Source organism: Camelina sativa, chromosome 18 (genome assembly GCF_000633955.1).
Source record: "Camelina sativa cultivar DH55 chromosome 18, Cs, whole genome shotgun sequence".
Classification (NCBI taxonomy): domain Eukaryota; kingdom Viridiplantae; phylum Streptophyta; class Magnoliopsida; order Brassicales; family Brassicaceae; genus Camelina; species Camelina sativa.
The window spans coordinates 11,638,575-11,654,382 of NC_025702.1; the positions used below are offsets into that span (position 1 = coordinate 11,638,575).

A 15,808-nucleotide genomic window follows, 5' to 3' on the forward strand; every position below is an offset into this window, starting at 1 on the left:
GAAAGAGAAGACGTACAGAAGCATGGAATTGACAAGAACCTTCAGGATTATCTTCATCGGTGAACATGGCGTTGCAGCCAATACGTTGGCACTGAAGCTTCTTCGTTCCCGATCTTTCTTCCATTCTCTCAGATTCGTGAGAAAGTAATTTTTTTTGGGAGTAGAATCTATATAAAATCAAAGTTTATAATTTAATCTAAATTATTTAAAGTTTGTAATTAATCTAAATTCCTTACCCAAACAAAAAAAAATTAATCTAAACTAATTTAAAATTTTATCAATGAAAAGTAATAATTACAAAAGGGGAATTACTGTCTATACTCCACAGCCTAAATTTTCTTTATGATTCACCATCAACCATTCTAACCATTAAAATCTTATATTTTCTATATTTTATATAATAAATAGGAAAAAAGATTACTAGCTACACAAAGAATAGGAGAATACATCGTCACACATACCAAATATACTATTGTATCTTTAGCTACACAAAGTATATGTATTACATGGCCACATGCATATAAACTATATGACTTTATGTGGTGAACACCATAATCAAATAATCCGGTGTACCAGTAGACTGATTCAAGTGAAGACAGACGTTAACTCCAGCGTTGACAAAAAAAATATATTTTAATTTTTTTCTATTAAATATAAAAATTAAAAAATATTATATATACATATTTTTGATTTTTCATGATTAAAAAACATATTCAATTCAATATCTAAATATATTTATATATCTCTAATGTATTCATTCTTATAATTAGTTAATTTTTATTTTTAAAGGTAAATTAATGGTTAAATAAAAATCATTAATAATTATTTTCAAGATATCTATATATACATATATATATATATAAATCTTTGATAATCAGACTATTTAAATACTAAAAAAATCAATAAAATCAAATTCAACTACTTTCATTAGAAAATAATATGCAAAAGATTGAGTATATGGTCCTCTAATAATATGCAAGTTTTTAGAGGACGATATTTCAGGAATAAACACCCGTTGATGGCAAAAAAACCTTACTCTCCCTCTTTTGGGTGGAGAAGTATTTACTCAACTAAAAGTTTAGTGGAAAAAGGTGCCTGTTGGACAATTGGGTCAGGGTTCAATATTTCGGTTTGGCGTGATCCCTGGATCCCTAGTCAACATCCTCGACCTGCAAATGGTAGGGGACGGCTTCTACACCCAAATCTAATGGTAAACCATTTGATTAATCCACGGACTAAAGAATGGCATTTACCTATCCTTCAGAAATGTATGGATCCGGAGGATATTCAAGTTATTCTGAGTTTGCCTATTAGCAAATCTCTTAGACCAGATCGTTTGGTGTGGCATTATACATAATCTGGTCGATACTCGGTTAAGTCAGGTTATAAGGTAGCTCAAGCTATGAAGACTGAAATTGATTATGGTCCCAACTTAAATGACTTGAAGGCAAAGGCTTGGGATCTTCAGGTACCGCCTATAATCAAACACTTTTTCTGGCAGATCGCATCGGGCTCTCTTCCGGTGATGGTGTGATTAGCCTCTCGGGGAGTTAATTGTGATACGGTATATAAATGATGTGACTTAGAGGAAGAGTCTATTAATCATACTTTATTTCAGTGTTCTCATTCCCGCCAGATTTGGGAGAGGATTTTTGATGACTCAAACACGGACAAGCTCCTATCTGGTTCGATTTATTCAAATTTGGATTTCATATATGGCAAAAGTTTAATCCCTATGGCTTTAGGCGTTACTCATAGTTCGATACTGTGGCTGGTCTGGTTCTAATTGGAAGGATAGGAATAAAAAAGTTTTCCAAGAGATACAATCAGAGCCAATAGATATCATTAATCAGGCTTTATGTGAACAATTGTGGTGGGAGGAAGCCCAATTAGCTCCAAGGATTGATTCCGTTATGATGGATTCCTCGCATGATCCGGAGTTGATAATTCATTGTCAAGTTGATGGTTCGTGGAAAGCTACAGAAACACATTCAGGTTTAGGATGGTGGTGTGGTGATGGTGAGAATCAGACTTTGGTTATAGGCGCCAGATGTCAACGTTGCAGTGCATCCCCTCTCCATTCAGAGCTAGAAGCATTGTTGTGGGCGATGGAGTGTATCCTTTCCAGAGGGATTGATTGCCGGAGGTTCGAGATGGATTCTGCAGAGTTACTTTCGATGGTGCAAGCTCCAGAGCAGTAGCCGACTTTCTCAACACTTCTTGATGAGTTCCAGGTGCTTAGTGCCTCCTTGCTTTCTTTTCTCCTTTCCAAGGTCCCAAGGACGACCAATGAGAGGGCTGATTGATTAGCTCGTTCTTCTAGATTATTATTATCAGATACAATTTTTGTAAACACTTTTCCTCCTGTTTGGGCAACCAATAGAGGAGTTTCATTTTAATTAAAGTTAGGTTGGAAAAAAAAAGATTGAGTATATGACTCTTTACCCTAAAGTTTTCATGAAATGTTGTAGAAAGTTTTAGATACTTTTACTATAAGATTTACATACTCTTAATAACATATGTAAACAACAATAAAATTAAATCACAATATTTACTTCTAATATATAAAAGATAAAGATACAAAAAAAAATGATTTTAGCAAAACAATATATTTGATTCGAGGGTATGTTTGCAAAAGGGTATAGAATAAGAGTAATTTTGCAAATACCTTTATATTACATCTACCACATAACGTCATATAGTTCATGCATGTTGCCATGTAATATATATACTTTGTGTAGTTAATGATACATTAGTATACTTGGTATGTGTGACAATGTATTCTCCTATACTTCGTGTAGCTAGACATCTTTTTTCCTAATAAATAAATAAAGTTATGTCTGATGTACGGGTTTAAAGTTTTGTAAATAAAATAAATTTAATAAAAATAAATTAAAATTTATTGTACATTTTTTTTACTATAATACACTAATTTATATCCATATATAAATCTTTTATGTATGCTACCATTAAAAATGTATTTTTTACATCTAAGTATACTATATCTTACAAATATATTATTTACCAGTACCTAGAAAATGTCTATATGAACTAATTAAGTCAACTATTATATGTTTTTTACTTTCACTTTTGCATAGTTTCTTTAATCACTAAATTTGTTGGCTCAAAAAACATTTTCAATAAAAAATAAATTATATCACAATAGTGTATGACTAACGATGGAGAGAACCTCGGTTCTTCCCTCCTCCCTAATGGAAAAAACCTTGCGTCCAACCTCCTCCACCATTGAGAGAACTTTCGCTCCGCCTTCCTCTCTTGGAGAGATAACCTTGCATCCAACCTCCTCCACCATGGAGAGAACCTTCACTCCACCTTCCTCTATTGGAGAGGAAACCTTGCGTCCAACCTCCTCTACCATAGAGAGAACCTCGGCTCTGCCCTTCTCATGTGTGAAGAGTAGTCCTGGGCATTCGGGTATCCACTGGAGAGAACATGTTCACGTCTTTTAGCAATCTAAAAGTGGCTTGCTCGAGCAACCAATGAACCTAAGAGCATCTCCAATAGTCCTATATTTTTGCCTATAAACTTTATTATAGAGTAATTTTGCTCCAATCCATCTCTATTTTTACCTCTATAATAAATATTGCTATTTTTTCTCTATATATAGAAGAAATCTAACTCTATTATAGAGTATACTTCCTTCTGGTGTGGTATACATGTCGGTTGTGTAGTTCTTTTGAGCTGTTTGGCTTCTCCCGACGAGATCGGAAGCAGATCTACTCTGGTTTTCAGGTGTAGATCTGTTGATGACTTTGAAGATGATGATGTCTTGCTCAATCTACCTGTGTTTCGGCTTTGTTTTGCCAGTTATTCGTCCTCGTTTTGCCATGTTCTCTGAGTCTCGCTCTTCCTGGTAGAAACAGATCTGGTCCAACGAGTTGGTCGATGGTGTTCGTTGGAGACGTCTCTTCAGTTGGGTGGTGCGGTCGATTCTTCTGTTTGGTAATCCAGCTCAATCTCATCAAATAAAGCTATTTTGGTTTACCCCCGGCTTGTTTGATGTTGAATTTAGATGTTGTTTCTTGGTTATTTTACTGGTTTGTTAGGTCATCTAGTCTAGCTTTCGATCTCGAGGAAGTTACGGCCGGGTCTTTTGTCTGGGTTATGATAGCTTTCGGGTACCTCTTAATTGTTCGTTGAATCTTTAAACCAAGTCTCCTACCACCGCCATTAGTCCAAAAAATAATTAGGTATTTTTCGTGGTTTGTTTGTTCTTGTAAGGCTAACGTCTTGTGGCAAATGACCACTTATGGAAGTCCTAGATGTAGATTCTCGGTATAATATTAGGTGGTTAGGAATTACATTTGCGTATCTTGCTTATTGTGTTCGAGGTAATCGTTTTTAGTTGAGCTAATTCTTCGCGGTGGCCTCTATCCTTGGGTCTCTTCCATATGCGTTTGCAGGTCCTTTCAACATTGACTCTTGAGTACTTAATCCCGCGACTAATATTCTCTTCCGACTTCTCCGATGATTTTGAGAGTTTTTTTTTGGCTTTAGTTTTTTACATGTTCCCCGTGTATCGGGTTTAAGTTTCCGGGGATATATTTGTTTTCCGCCGGCTTTAGAATTTCAAAAACGCATTACACCCTTATAAAAATGATGATAATTATATGTATAATGAATTTATTTCGTATTTTTACTATACGAATACAAAATCTTATGAGCAGATTGAACATTAACAGTGAGAGAAATGATGAAGAAAAGAGCAACAAAATGAGATTTTGGAGGCATCATCTTTCTACAAAAATGTTTACAAAAGAATTACTATGAAATACTTTATAAAACCACTTAGTGAGTAAAAAGAGAATTGATTGTTCTTATGTAGATGAGTTTCAAATGTTAATAATACCATATAAACTTTGCATCAAATCTAATTAATATATACCATAAAATTTTGTTTGACTTAAGATACTATTTTTTAACGTTAATTACATTGATTTTTTCAACAAAAATCTTTGACAAAATCTTAGGTTAACTACAGTTTTACAAAATTTGATAATATTTCCTTAATTTTGTAAGTGGTTGAAACTTTTGTTTGACTCAATATTTGTGTGAACCGTTGGGAAGCCAGGTACTTGTAATTTGTTGTCTCTAAACGTATGCAACTGAACCTAATTGAAAACATGTGTTTAATACGGTTTAAATAAAACATTAGAATCTAGTTATATATTGATCCATGTTTTTCTTTTCAATTTACATCTCAAGATGGATTAAATAAAATCATAACTAACAAAAAAAAAAAGAGAAGTTCTAACATGAATTATGTTAAACAATAGGTGCAGACTTATATGAAATATTTATTCGATATGGTATATGTTGTATAAATTATATAAAAGTCAATACAATATGAAATATATATTTTCTTATTAATTAATTTCTCATTGTACATTTACATTTAGTTTTAGATAACCAAGCCTACGGTATTTTTTTGCTTTTCATACGAACATAATATATTAAAGTTGATTATAAATAAATATAAGATAAAAAAAAATATGTCTGAATAAGTTTATTATCTACAAATATTTTGATGCTTCTAAAACTAAAAGCAAAATGTTTATATTGCTAAAACTTTTGGTGACACCCCCGTTTTATACACTTGCGTAAAGGTTTAAAAGAATTGATTTAGCCACCTATGTCATCAAAGTGCACTTATATTTTCTGTCAAATGTCCTGAGAGAACACCAAAGTTGAGCGTGCTTGAGCTAGAGTAGTTTCAGGATAGGTGACCTTCCGGGAAGTGATTGTCATAACTGTGCGAGTGTAACATCCGCAAACCAGATTATTGGTTTTGGGGATTGCCCGATTGATTTAATTTGTCGATTTGGATCGGTTTGGTTTAAGTGACACCAATAGCCTGTGTTGGTCGACACTTGGCTGGTGTCAGTCGACACATCCCTTCTAGCGAGCAGATGGTACTTGTTTTCCCTGGTTTATGTGATTTTTTGTTGATTGTTTGACATTGGAATCGCAGTTTCTTGTGTGTATAGCCCAGTAGATGGGAGAACTGCCTCACTAAGTTTTAATAAAATACTCATTCATCTCAATTTGTGTTTTTGGTGTAGGTAAAGGCAAAGTGTGATCGTGGAATCAAGTCAATGAAAAGAAGGATGTTCTAGTGGCTCGATTGGTTGTTGTTTGGTTTCGGTTAGGTTGTTAGAGTTGAATACTTAGAATGTTGTTCAGGATTGGTGGTTCTTTGATTTATGATTGTTTTGGTTTATTGGCTTAAATGTTATGGAATGAATATTGGATATTTGGTTATTAGTAAATTATTTGGTTAACAGTATCGTTTATATTATCCGTCGTTGTGTGATTGTGGTTAGGTGGCTAGTGGGTAAGGAATTTAGAAGTACAAAATCAAAGTAATGTACTAAATATATTATCTTCTTTTCATAAACTTTTTTTTTTCTGTTGAATTGTGAACAGACGTTTATGGCTGTCAATTTTTACAAACACTATATAAATGCTAGACATTTATTAAGTCTTATTTTGATTTTCATATATTGGGTTCGTATGCACACAAAAAAATATCATACAATTGTTTATTTTAAACTAAACATGAAATTACAAAAGAAAAAAAAATGTATAAGTAAAAACACATATATTCATATTTTTTCACCTATTGTTTAGTATAACTCATGTTAGATCTCCTATTCTTTGAGTTAGTTATGGTTGAAATATATTTTAACCTATATTGAGACTTGTAAATTGAAAAAATAACAATATGAAAAAATATATGCAGAGATGATATAATATCATATTTAAACCATATTGAACATTGTCAATCATATCCAGTTGCATATTAATAGACACCAACATAGACGTTCCAGGTTGTTTCCTGAAGGCACACACAAAGCACCATGAGAAGGTGCTTTTAGTCCACATCTTTGGAAACAATCTTCCCTCTTGTAACATGGTCCTTTGTATTTACAATCTTCTGAATCATCCATAATCCCTATAAAATTAATTATATAAATCTTATAATAATTATATATAATTATTATATTTTTGTAATTTACTTAATTTTGTAAGTGGTTTAAACTTTTGGTTGACTTAATATTTGTGTGAACCGTTGGGAAGCCAGGTACTTGTAATTTGTTGTCTCTAAAAGTATGCAACTGAACCTAATTGAAAACATTAGAATCTAGCTATATACTGCTCCATGTTATTATTTTCAATTTACATCTCAGGATGGATTAAATTAAATCATAACTAACAACATTAAAAAAAGAAGAAGAAAAGTTCTAACATGAATTATTTTAAACAATTATGCAGACTTATATGAAATATTATGCTGTATAAATTATTAAAAGACAATACAATATGAAATAATTTTTTTCTTATTAATTAATTTTTCATTATACATTTACATTTATTTTTGGATAACCAAGCCTACGGTATTTTTTGCTTGTCATACGAACATAATATATCAAGTTGATTATAAATAACTATAAGATATGTCTGAAATGAGTTTATTATCTAAAAACATTTTGATACTTCTAAAACTAAGAGAAAAATGTTTCCATTGCTAAGACTTTTGGTGACACCCCGGTTTTAAATACTTGCGGAAAGGTTTAAAATAATTGATTTGGCCACCTATGTCACCAAAGTGCACTTATCTTTTCGGTCAAAGGTCCTCAGAACTCTAGAGTTAAGCGTGCTTGAGCTGGAATAGTCTCAGGATGGATGACCTTTCAGGAAATGATTGTCGTGTGCGAGTGAAGACAAAACACAAGGAAAGATCATATGGTGATTTGTAGAGACGGTAACAAGTCATTAAAACCTCTCAGACGTAACAAACCAGCCGTCGGATATGATGGACACACAAGTCTATTGAGAGAACCTGAGGTCCATTAAAAGAGATGGGGCCATAGACTGGGATTGGACATGGGGTTCATTAAGAGGTGGCGGTCGGAGCGTTACAAGTGGTATCAGAGCTGAATCCAGACGCGTGTAGAGTCGAGTGGATTCACACCATCGGGGGTGAATGTCTTGGTGCGCAACAAGGACGTTGCGATCTGTTAGTGGGGGTGAATTATGACGCCTCAATTTCATAGACTTGCGCAGAGGTTTAAAAGAACTGATTTGACCACTTGTGTCATCAAAGTGTACTTATGTTTTCGGTCAAAAATCCATAGAAATATCATATGGTGATTTGTAGGGACGGTAACAAGTCTTTAAAACTTCTCGGACTTACCAAACCTGCCGTCGGATATGGATAACCTCATAGGCCTAGTGAGATGATGTGAAGCCTATTAAAGAAGATGGGCAGGTGGACTAGAAATGGACATGGGTCCACTAAAAAGTGGTGGTTACACTATTATCCAAAAACTCTGATTTTCTAAACCTGGCACAATGAGTTACATTGACATAAAGAAGTCGTTTAAAATGACAAACAAATCAGTACTCTCAGACGAGGTTGAGAAAATGTTTCAGGTCTTTGGAACTATGGTTAAAAAGTTTGCTACATAGACGCTCATGTCTTGTAAATGTTTTGAATATGTTTATGTTAATGTTCCTCTTCAACTATTCTAGTTAAAAAAAAGCGCTTACGATGATCAACTTGGATAGATTCATTGTAGATCAAGTTAATTCACTCAACCATCATATAAATTTACTCCAAGAAAGCCTTCAAAATTGGTTGTTGAATCAGGTTTGATACTCTCAATTAGGCATATAAATTTAAGTTTTTGATATAAGGAGACTAAGAATATCTATCTAATCTATGAATTTTTTCACTGTTGGAAAAAAACTTTTATCCAAACTAAATAACAGTAAAGAGTGTTTAATGTATATCCAAATCCGACCTAAAATCTAAAAAAAATATATAAAACTACTCATATCCGAATACAAACCCCTCCACTATGACAAATAGAGCAAGAGATGAAGCTAGAAATGATTTACGTACGTATAGACACTATTCTCGAGACAAACAAGTTCTCAAACTTCTTCAGCGCCGGTGGAGCTTTTGCTCGCCGGCGTCAGACGGCTTCTTTCTCTCGTAACGCTTTTCTTTTTCTCTCGCTCTTTCAGAGCAGTCTCTTCCACCGTTTGACCTCGTCATTGGTGATATCTTCTCTCTCCCGGTGCCTTTGCCACTCTCTCATCCATTGTGATGTTGTGGTTACCCAGATCTGGCATCTTTGTATCCTAGGCAAGCACTCCCGTAGTGACAGCTCTCAAACATGCTTTTGCTTTGTCGAACATCTTGAAGCACATCTCTCACTCCGGCGTTCTGTCTTTCTGCTGCCGAGATCTTCCTTTGATTTCTCCATTGCGCTACATTCGTCTATCTTGGGATCTATTCCCAAAGAACCCCGTTCTGCTAAGAGTTGCCTTAGGTTGCATTCTCCGTTCTATTAATGATGGCCTGCCAAAGGTTCGACCTCCACCGGTGGTGTTGACTATGTGTGGTGTCTGGTTTCTCTTGTTCTGCTCTTCGCTTCGTGTCTATGTTGCCGGATGGTGAGATTGAATATCTCAGCTCAAAGGCAACGGCTGGACAGAAGGCTTAGGAAGTGCCTTATTCTGACCCACCGGCTTCCTCCCTTGGGAGAGATTAGATTTTAACTTTCTCTTGGAGGAAAGAGAGACCCTTTGGGCTCATATCCTTACCTTGAGAGGTAACGTTTGAGTGTTCCTCCTCCTGAATAGGCCATTTGAGAGAAAATTGAAGACAAAGTGCTCCCATGGATCTAAGCTTCTTCTGGGAGCCTTTAGATCAGTTGCTACAATCTGCATCGCCGGTGTGAAGCCATGTTCTCACGATCCTTCTAATGCTACTCTTGCTAATGAGATGATTCTCCCGGTAGAGGCTCTACCTTTCCGGTGTATCATTTATCTGATGTCGAGACACAGATTTGATGCTCCCAAAGCCAAAAAGTCTCTGGTTACAAACCTTTGGTTGTCTCGATCCTTCTTCGGTTCTTTCCCCAAAGAATTTTCCTCCGCAGTGAGTCGTCAAAAATCGAAGGAGGTCGTTGTTGGCCAAAATTCAGATCTGCTTGGGGAGTCTGGTGTCTCTTTCCGACGAGAGTACGTGCTGTCATCGAGAAATTTCAGTGGTTCCGCCACTGAACCTTTGTCCCCATCAGTTATCTTGGTCGCTCTTCTGGAATTGTCGAATCTGCAAGCCGTCAGAGAATTACTTTTTCAGTCGAGAGGGCGATCTGTTTAACTATCCCGAGTTACTTCTCCGGCGGTCTTGGTCGCCTTTCTGGTTAACCGTCGGACTGTATCGTCTGATACCAACGATCTTTGGCAAGAGAGAGAGATGTAGAAACCCTAATTCAGTTGGGCCTTAACCAACTCTCCTGGTTTTGGGGCCAGAGATTGGAGTTTTTGATAACGGGCCTGCTAAGTCCAGTGAGATCTCTATTGAGTTTGGGCCTTTTTCGGTTTTTGGACCTTTAATATAGTTTTGGAATCTTGTCCTGCAGATCAATTGGTGATAGTTTGTCTTGTGGGAAAGTTGTTAAAGGGTGAAACCAGAGTTCAAGGAACGTCTGGCGCACCAATAACCTACTCGTGGATTTGGATGAATAGTTCTTGTCCACGGTGAAGGATTCAGATCGATGCCCTGTAGGGTTAGCTAGGGGTCCGTTGGGGCGGCTAGCGGGAGGCTAGTGGGGTCCACGGGATGGGTTGTTATAAGGCCAAGGTCCCCTATTTATATAATACAAGGTGTGCAATACAACATTCTTTTTTCATATTCTAATGCTAACAGGATTTTACAATTTTCTTGTTAATTGAGAAAAAAGAAATTGACTATCTTTTCTAAATTTCCTTTTTCCAAGCACTCTTTGTTCCTTTACAAACTTTAAGCTTCTAGACTTTTCTCCAAGCTTCCAGCTCTTGTGATCCTCTTTATCGATTCATACATTATCCACCATGATTTATTTCCATATTTTGGTTCTTCAATGTTTTGCTTGTATTACTTTGTGTCTTACTTGCACCTAGGACAGCGACTATAACATATGTTTACATCTTCAACTTTTTACATTTTTCCGATTTTACAACCGATTGGGGTAAAATCCCGGCGGTGCATCGCTGCCAAACGATTAACCGGCGCATTAGCAGCCTTGACGGCCACATTTTAAAACAGAACCTATATCTAACCATTATTTAATGTTTATCCAAACTTGACCCGAAGTCTAAAAGATAATAGAAAACTACTCGATATCCGAATGCAAACCCCTCCTATACAACATAAGGGAGAGCTGAAGCTAGAAACAACTTACTTTTTTTTTTGACAACACCATACAAGATTGACTCAAACAAGCCAATGCGCAGGAATATTGTTTAATAGGTAACTAAATGCGGTACTGAACAAACTCATCGCGCTAAATTATCCGCTTTACCATTCTGAGAGCGAGGAACATGTATCAATGAGAATGAAGCAAACTGCTCCTTGTCCAAATGTATGTCTTCCAAATAATGCGTAAAAGCTGGCCACTCAGCAGGCGAAGACACCATCTTCACCAAATCAGAGCAGTCGGTAAGAAAAACGACAGATTGGTTATCCGTCCCAATCATACAACGCATTGCCCAAATAAGAGCTTCAAGCTCAGCATGAAGTTGTGATAAGTTGCGGCGAAGATTCGATGCTCCCATAGAAGGGCCTTCTCCTGAAGGTGGGATGCAGAACCATCCTCGGCCAACATAGTGATCCGTCGCTTTCAAGAACCATCAACATAACAAAGAAAACACTGCCCAGAATTAGGGGCCCCAATTCGACCCGCAGAAACTTTCGAAGGGCCAGGAACCATATCGGATGGCCTATCCTCACCTTGAGCCAGAAGCTAGGCCTTGGCCTCATCCTCCGCTATACTCAGGATCGCAAGGGGATTCGAATCCAAATTACTAAATAGTTTATCATTATGGGTCTTCCAAGTATACCATAGAATCCATGGGAACAACTCCTGTGAAGGTACAGCGGAACACCGCCAAAAAAGAAAATCCATATTCGTGAAAACCGACTCCGCCGGGAAAAGTCCCATGGCCGTCGGGAACTGGGACAAAGCCCAAACCTGCCTAGCTGGTGGACACTTGAAAAGAGTATGATTAATCGTCTCTTCCAGATAGCCGCAGAGACCGCACGTAGCATCACAACTCAGCCCCCGTTTTCGTAGCCTAGCTGTAACCGCCACACAACCCGAAAGGACCTGCCACATAAAATGGCGTAGCTTCGGGGGACACGGAATCTGCCACACATGCTTCTGCAAATGGACCAAATCCAGGCCAAATGGCAGTGCCACCGACTCAGAAAAATTGGACCGAAGTATATGATACCCAGATTTTACCGAATAATTACCAGACTTGGTAAAATGCCACCCCAACAAATCCGGTTTATCCGGCTGTCGCAAAGGTAAGGCAGAAATGATAGCCACATCCTCCAGTACAAACGTAGCCATAAGCTGGGCCAAATCCGAGGAGTTAGAAGTTCTTTCAATAAGATTATGAACTCGAAGCAAAGGGTCAGAAGGCAACCCTATGCCTATTGCTGGTCTTGGGGGTTGAGCAGGGATCCAAGGGTCATTCCATACGGAGATAGAAACACCAGATCCTACTCGTTTAATGAGTCCTTTATTAACCAGAGAGCGAGCAGAAACTATACTCCGCCACCCATAAGATGGGGAGTACGATTTAATTGGATCCAGAGGATCCGAATGCCTATAATATCGGCCCTTAAACACACGCGCAAATAAAGAATCTGGGACGGTTATCAAACGCCAGAGCTGTTTCGCCAGCAAGACTGTATTATAATCATCTAGACACCGAAAACCCAAACCTCCTGCATCTTTCCCACAACATAACTTATCCCATGCCATCCAGTGTAACCCACTAGATAGTCCAGATGAGCTCCACCAAAAATTAGAAATTGCACTAGTCTACTTCCTCGTAACCGTCTTTGGTATCCGAAAACATGACATCACAAAGGTTGGGACAGCCGCAACAACAGACTTTATCATTACCTCCTTATCTCCTTTCGATAAAAGTCTTGTTGTCCACCCACATACCCGTGACTGCAATTGATCCTGAACAAAGGAGAAAATTTTCGTCTTAGCCCCACCCAAGCTTTCCGGAATACCCAAATAAGAACTCATACCTCCCAAATTAGTAATACCCAGAACTCCCTGTAGCTCTACACAAAGAGTATTATCCACCGTGTGGCCAAATTGGACAGAAGATTTCTGAAAATTAATTTGTTGGCTTGAAGCCCGCTCATACTTCCGAAGAATCCCTAAAACCACTTCGCACTGTTCCCTCGTGGCCCGACAGAAAAAAAAAAACTATTATCCGCGAATAATAGATGGAAAATGGCAGGACTAGCTGTTGAAACAACTTACTTTCTATAATAGATGTAAGCCTAAATTTAAAATTTTTACATTGTTTCATAAAAAAAAATGATTTATTTATTCAAACAGCTAAAGAATTAGTGACAAAACTGTCAAACTTAAAATAAAAGACGATCTAAATGATTTCGTTTTCAGATAAAAACTTTCAAAAGAATTCCAAACCAAATTAACAGAGTGAGCTTTTGAAAAATATGTAATACAAAGAGAGATGTATTTAAAAGCATACGAAGCTAATATCATTACAACTTACACCAAATAAACAAGCTACAAGTCGCTTGAACTACACAAGGAGGTTATGAATACTAAATATATAATATATACCATATTACATAATACGATTCAAGAAACTAGAAAAAGCAAGTCATGGATCTGATTTGGTCAGTTTTAAATGTTTTTTTTCTGGCTTCCTGGTCTAGTTTCGGATCAAAATTTGTTTTCCTTCTTAAATCTTCAGTCAATGTACAAAAGAGAGATCACTTGGTTCTGTTATGTACTTCTATCAATGATGCTTTCTCCTGCAAATTCTATAAACAAAACTCTCAGTCACAAGTCATCATTACTCTTTCCCATAAGATTACTCATTGCAATTTATCAATACATCTATTTCCATTTATATAGCTCTAGAAAAGAGAAGGGGATAACCTCGTTCTGGGAACTGTTCTCAGAAGGAAACCATCGAAGGAGGACACCGAGGTTCATTGCACTCGGTATTAACTTGAACAGCAATGGAGTAGTTACCTGTAACAGTTCGCATTGTCAGGTGTAAATAAGCTTTGAACTATAATACACTATTTCAAGTATGTTCTCTTGGAATGCGAAAAAGGTTGTTTGCACGTTGAGGTAACTTACAAGACTTAGAGCTGTTGTGCCCAAAAGGAGGAGATACATTTTCCCCTATATTGTCATTCGTTTAACCCAAAGTTAATTAAGAATAAAATGGTAAAGGGTGTGTTCAATTACAAAAGCAAAAAAAGTGTTACCTCGATAACGTGTAGGTTTGACGCTCGGCTTAGGAGAACAAAGGCGAACTCTCCAATCTGAGCAAGTAATACCCCGACCTGTTACATTTGTGACAACAGATTAACGTGATTGGTGGATAATGGGATTCAATATGAAGGAACTCATAGAATCTTTAGCAGGAGGGGCAAAACTCACGTGGAAAGATATCTTCATGTTGTATCTAAAAGCCTTAACAACTACTGCTGCAATTGCTGTCTTAATAACTATCACTAGAATCACCGAAGCCAAAAGAATATCCACGTGGTTCCAGAGAAAGTGAACATTAATGAGCATCCCGATACTGGATAGAAAGAGAGCGGCAAACAAATTACGAATTGGTTCCACCTACATCAAAAAGTAAGTGAGATTTCAGAAATGTCAATAACCTGACCATTAGACTTCACTTCTGTACCAAGGGGTAAAAACAACATGAGTTCAAAAATCAGTACCTGCTCTAGTGTATGTTGAGCAAATTCGGTCGTAGACAACATAACACCAGCCACAAATGATCCCAACTCAAGACTAAGACCCAGCTTGTCACTGCACTGAAAACGTTTTGCAAAGAACCAACACTCAAGTCATCGAAATGCTATTTTACTTAACTACTTCAGTGTCTATCGTACTCATCATTGTTTTCTTCTGTAGTCTATTAGTAAGATGTAAGCTCAGGTAACTATTTACTCAGAATGTTATAATACACCAAAAGGGATCAGAAAGCTAAGCAAGCACCGGTATGCAAAGAAATGATAGAATTGGACTTACCCATGCAGATAGTAAGCAGAATGCCACAGCAGCTAATTGGTAAAGTTCATTTGTCTGCATTATATAATGAGAGACATTGGAAATAATTCGGATCCCACTTGAAGAAAGAAAAGAAGATGTCAAAGTAATGTCTGAAAAGATATGTCGTGTAAGACTTACTTGAGATGATAATTGAATCATTAGCTTCAGAAAGCGGGGTACAAATGACCAGGTTAATAGAGATGCCACAGTGAGATATATGGACAATATCAGTAGCCTAAAATTACAACAAGAAAATGTTTTATGTCAAATAGGGTAATGAGGATATATAAGAGGTTCCTGGACATATTTCTTACTACAGAACCACTTACAGCTTTCCCATTGATATAATCCCTTGTAGTAAACCACTGTTACCACCCAAAACTGGAAGCAGGGCGAATAGTAAACCAACAACACAGTCCTGAAAATTTAAGATGAAGGAAGAAAATAGCTAAAGAAACAAAATCTTCATATAACGAAATATTCAATTTGTAAATATAGTATTATGAGTGAAACCTGAAAGATAAGTATCCCTATTGTAACTTGACCATGAAGAGAACTTGTGCTGTTCCGTTCTACCAAAAACTTTACTACCTGTTCAAATTGACATGTGGATAATAAACAGAAACTCTGAGATGAAGCGGGGAAAA

At 36.8% G+C, this 15,808-nt stretch overlaps 2 protein-coding genes across 3 annotated transcripts in view; both read right to left on the reverse strand.

Annotated features, from left to right (window-relative positions):
• The window catches only part of LOC104761170 (cysteine and histidine-rich domain-containing protein RAR1-like), a 1,953-nt gene extending 1,786 nt beyond the window's left edge, over nt 1-167 (reverse strand). The window contains exon 1 of the mRNA XM_010484205.2: nt 17-167. Within this exon, the coding sequence (XP_010482507.1) occupies nt 17-124 (108 nt within the window). The 5' untranslated portion in view covers nt 125-167. The remainder of the gene's footprint in view (nt 1-16) is intronic.
• Nucleotides 13,560-15,808, reverse strand: part of LOC104761171 (K(+) efflux antiporter 5) — a 5,408-nt gene continuing 3,159 nt past the window's right edge. Inside the window, exons 12-20 of one of the 2 annotated variants that reach the window (XM_010484207.2) lie at nt 15,491-15,579; nt 15,300-15,396; nt 15,141-15,194; nt 14,828-14,923; nt 14,535-14,723; nt 14,360-14,437; nt 14,229-14,273; nt 14,022-14,117; nt 13,560-13,894 (exon numbers count right to left, since the gene is read on the reverse strand). In XM_010484207.2, coding sequence (XP_010482509.1) covers nt 13,853-13,894; nt 14,022-14,117; nt 14,229-14,273; nt 14,360-14,437; nt 14,535-14,723; nt 14,828-14,923; nt 15,141-15,194; nt 15,300-15,396; nt 15,491-15,579 — 786 coding nt within the window. In that variant the 3' untranslated portion in view covers nt 13,560-13,852. Of the gene's footprint in view, nt 13,904-14,021; nt 14,118-14,228; nt 14,274-14,359; nt 14,438-14,534; nt 14,724-14,827; nt 14,924-15,140; nt 15,195-15,299; nt 15,397-15,490; nt 15,580-15,808 lie in introns of both variants that reach the window. The other variant, XM_010484206.2, reaches the window with a different exon arrangement.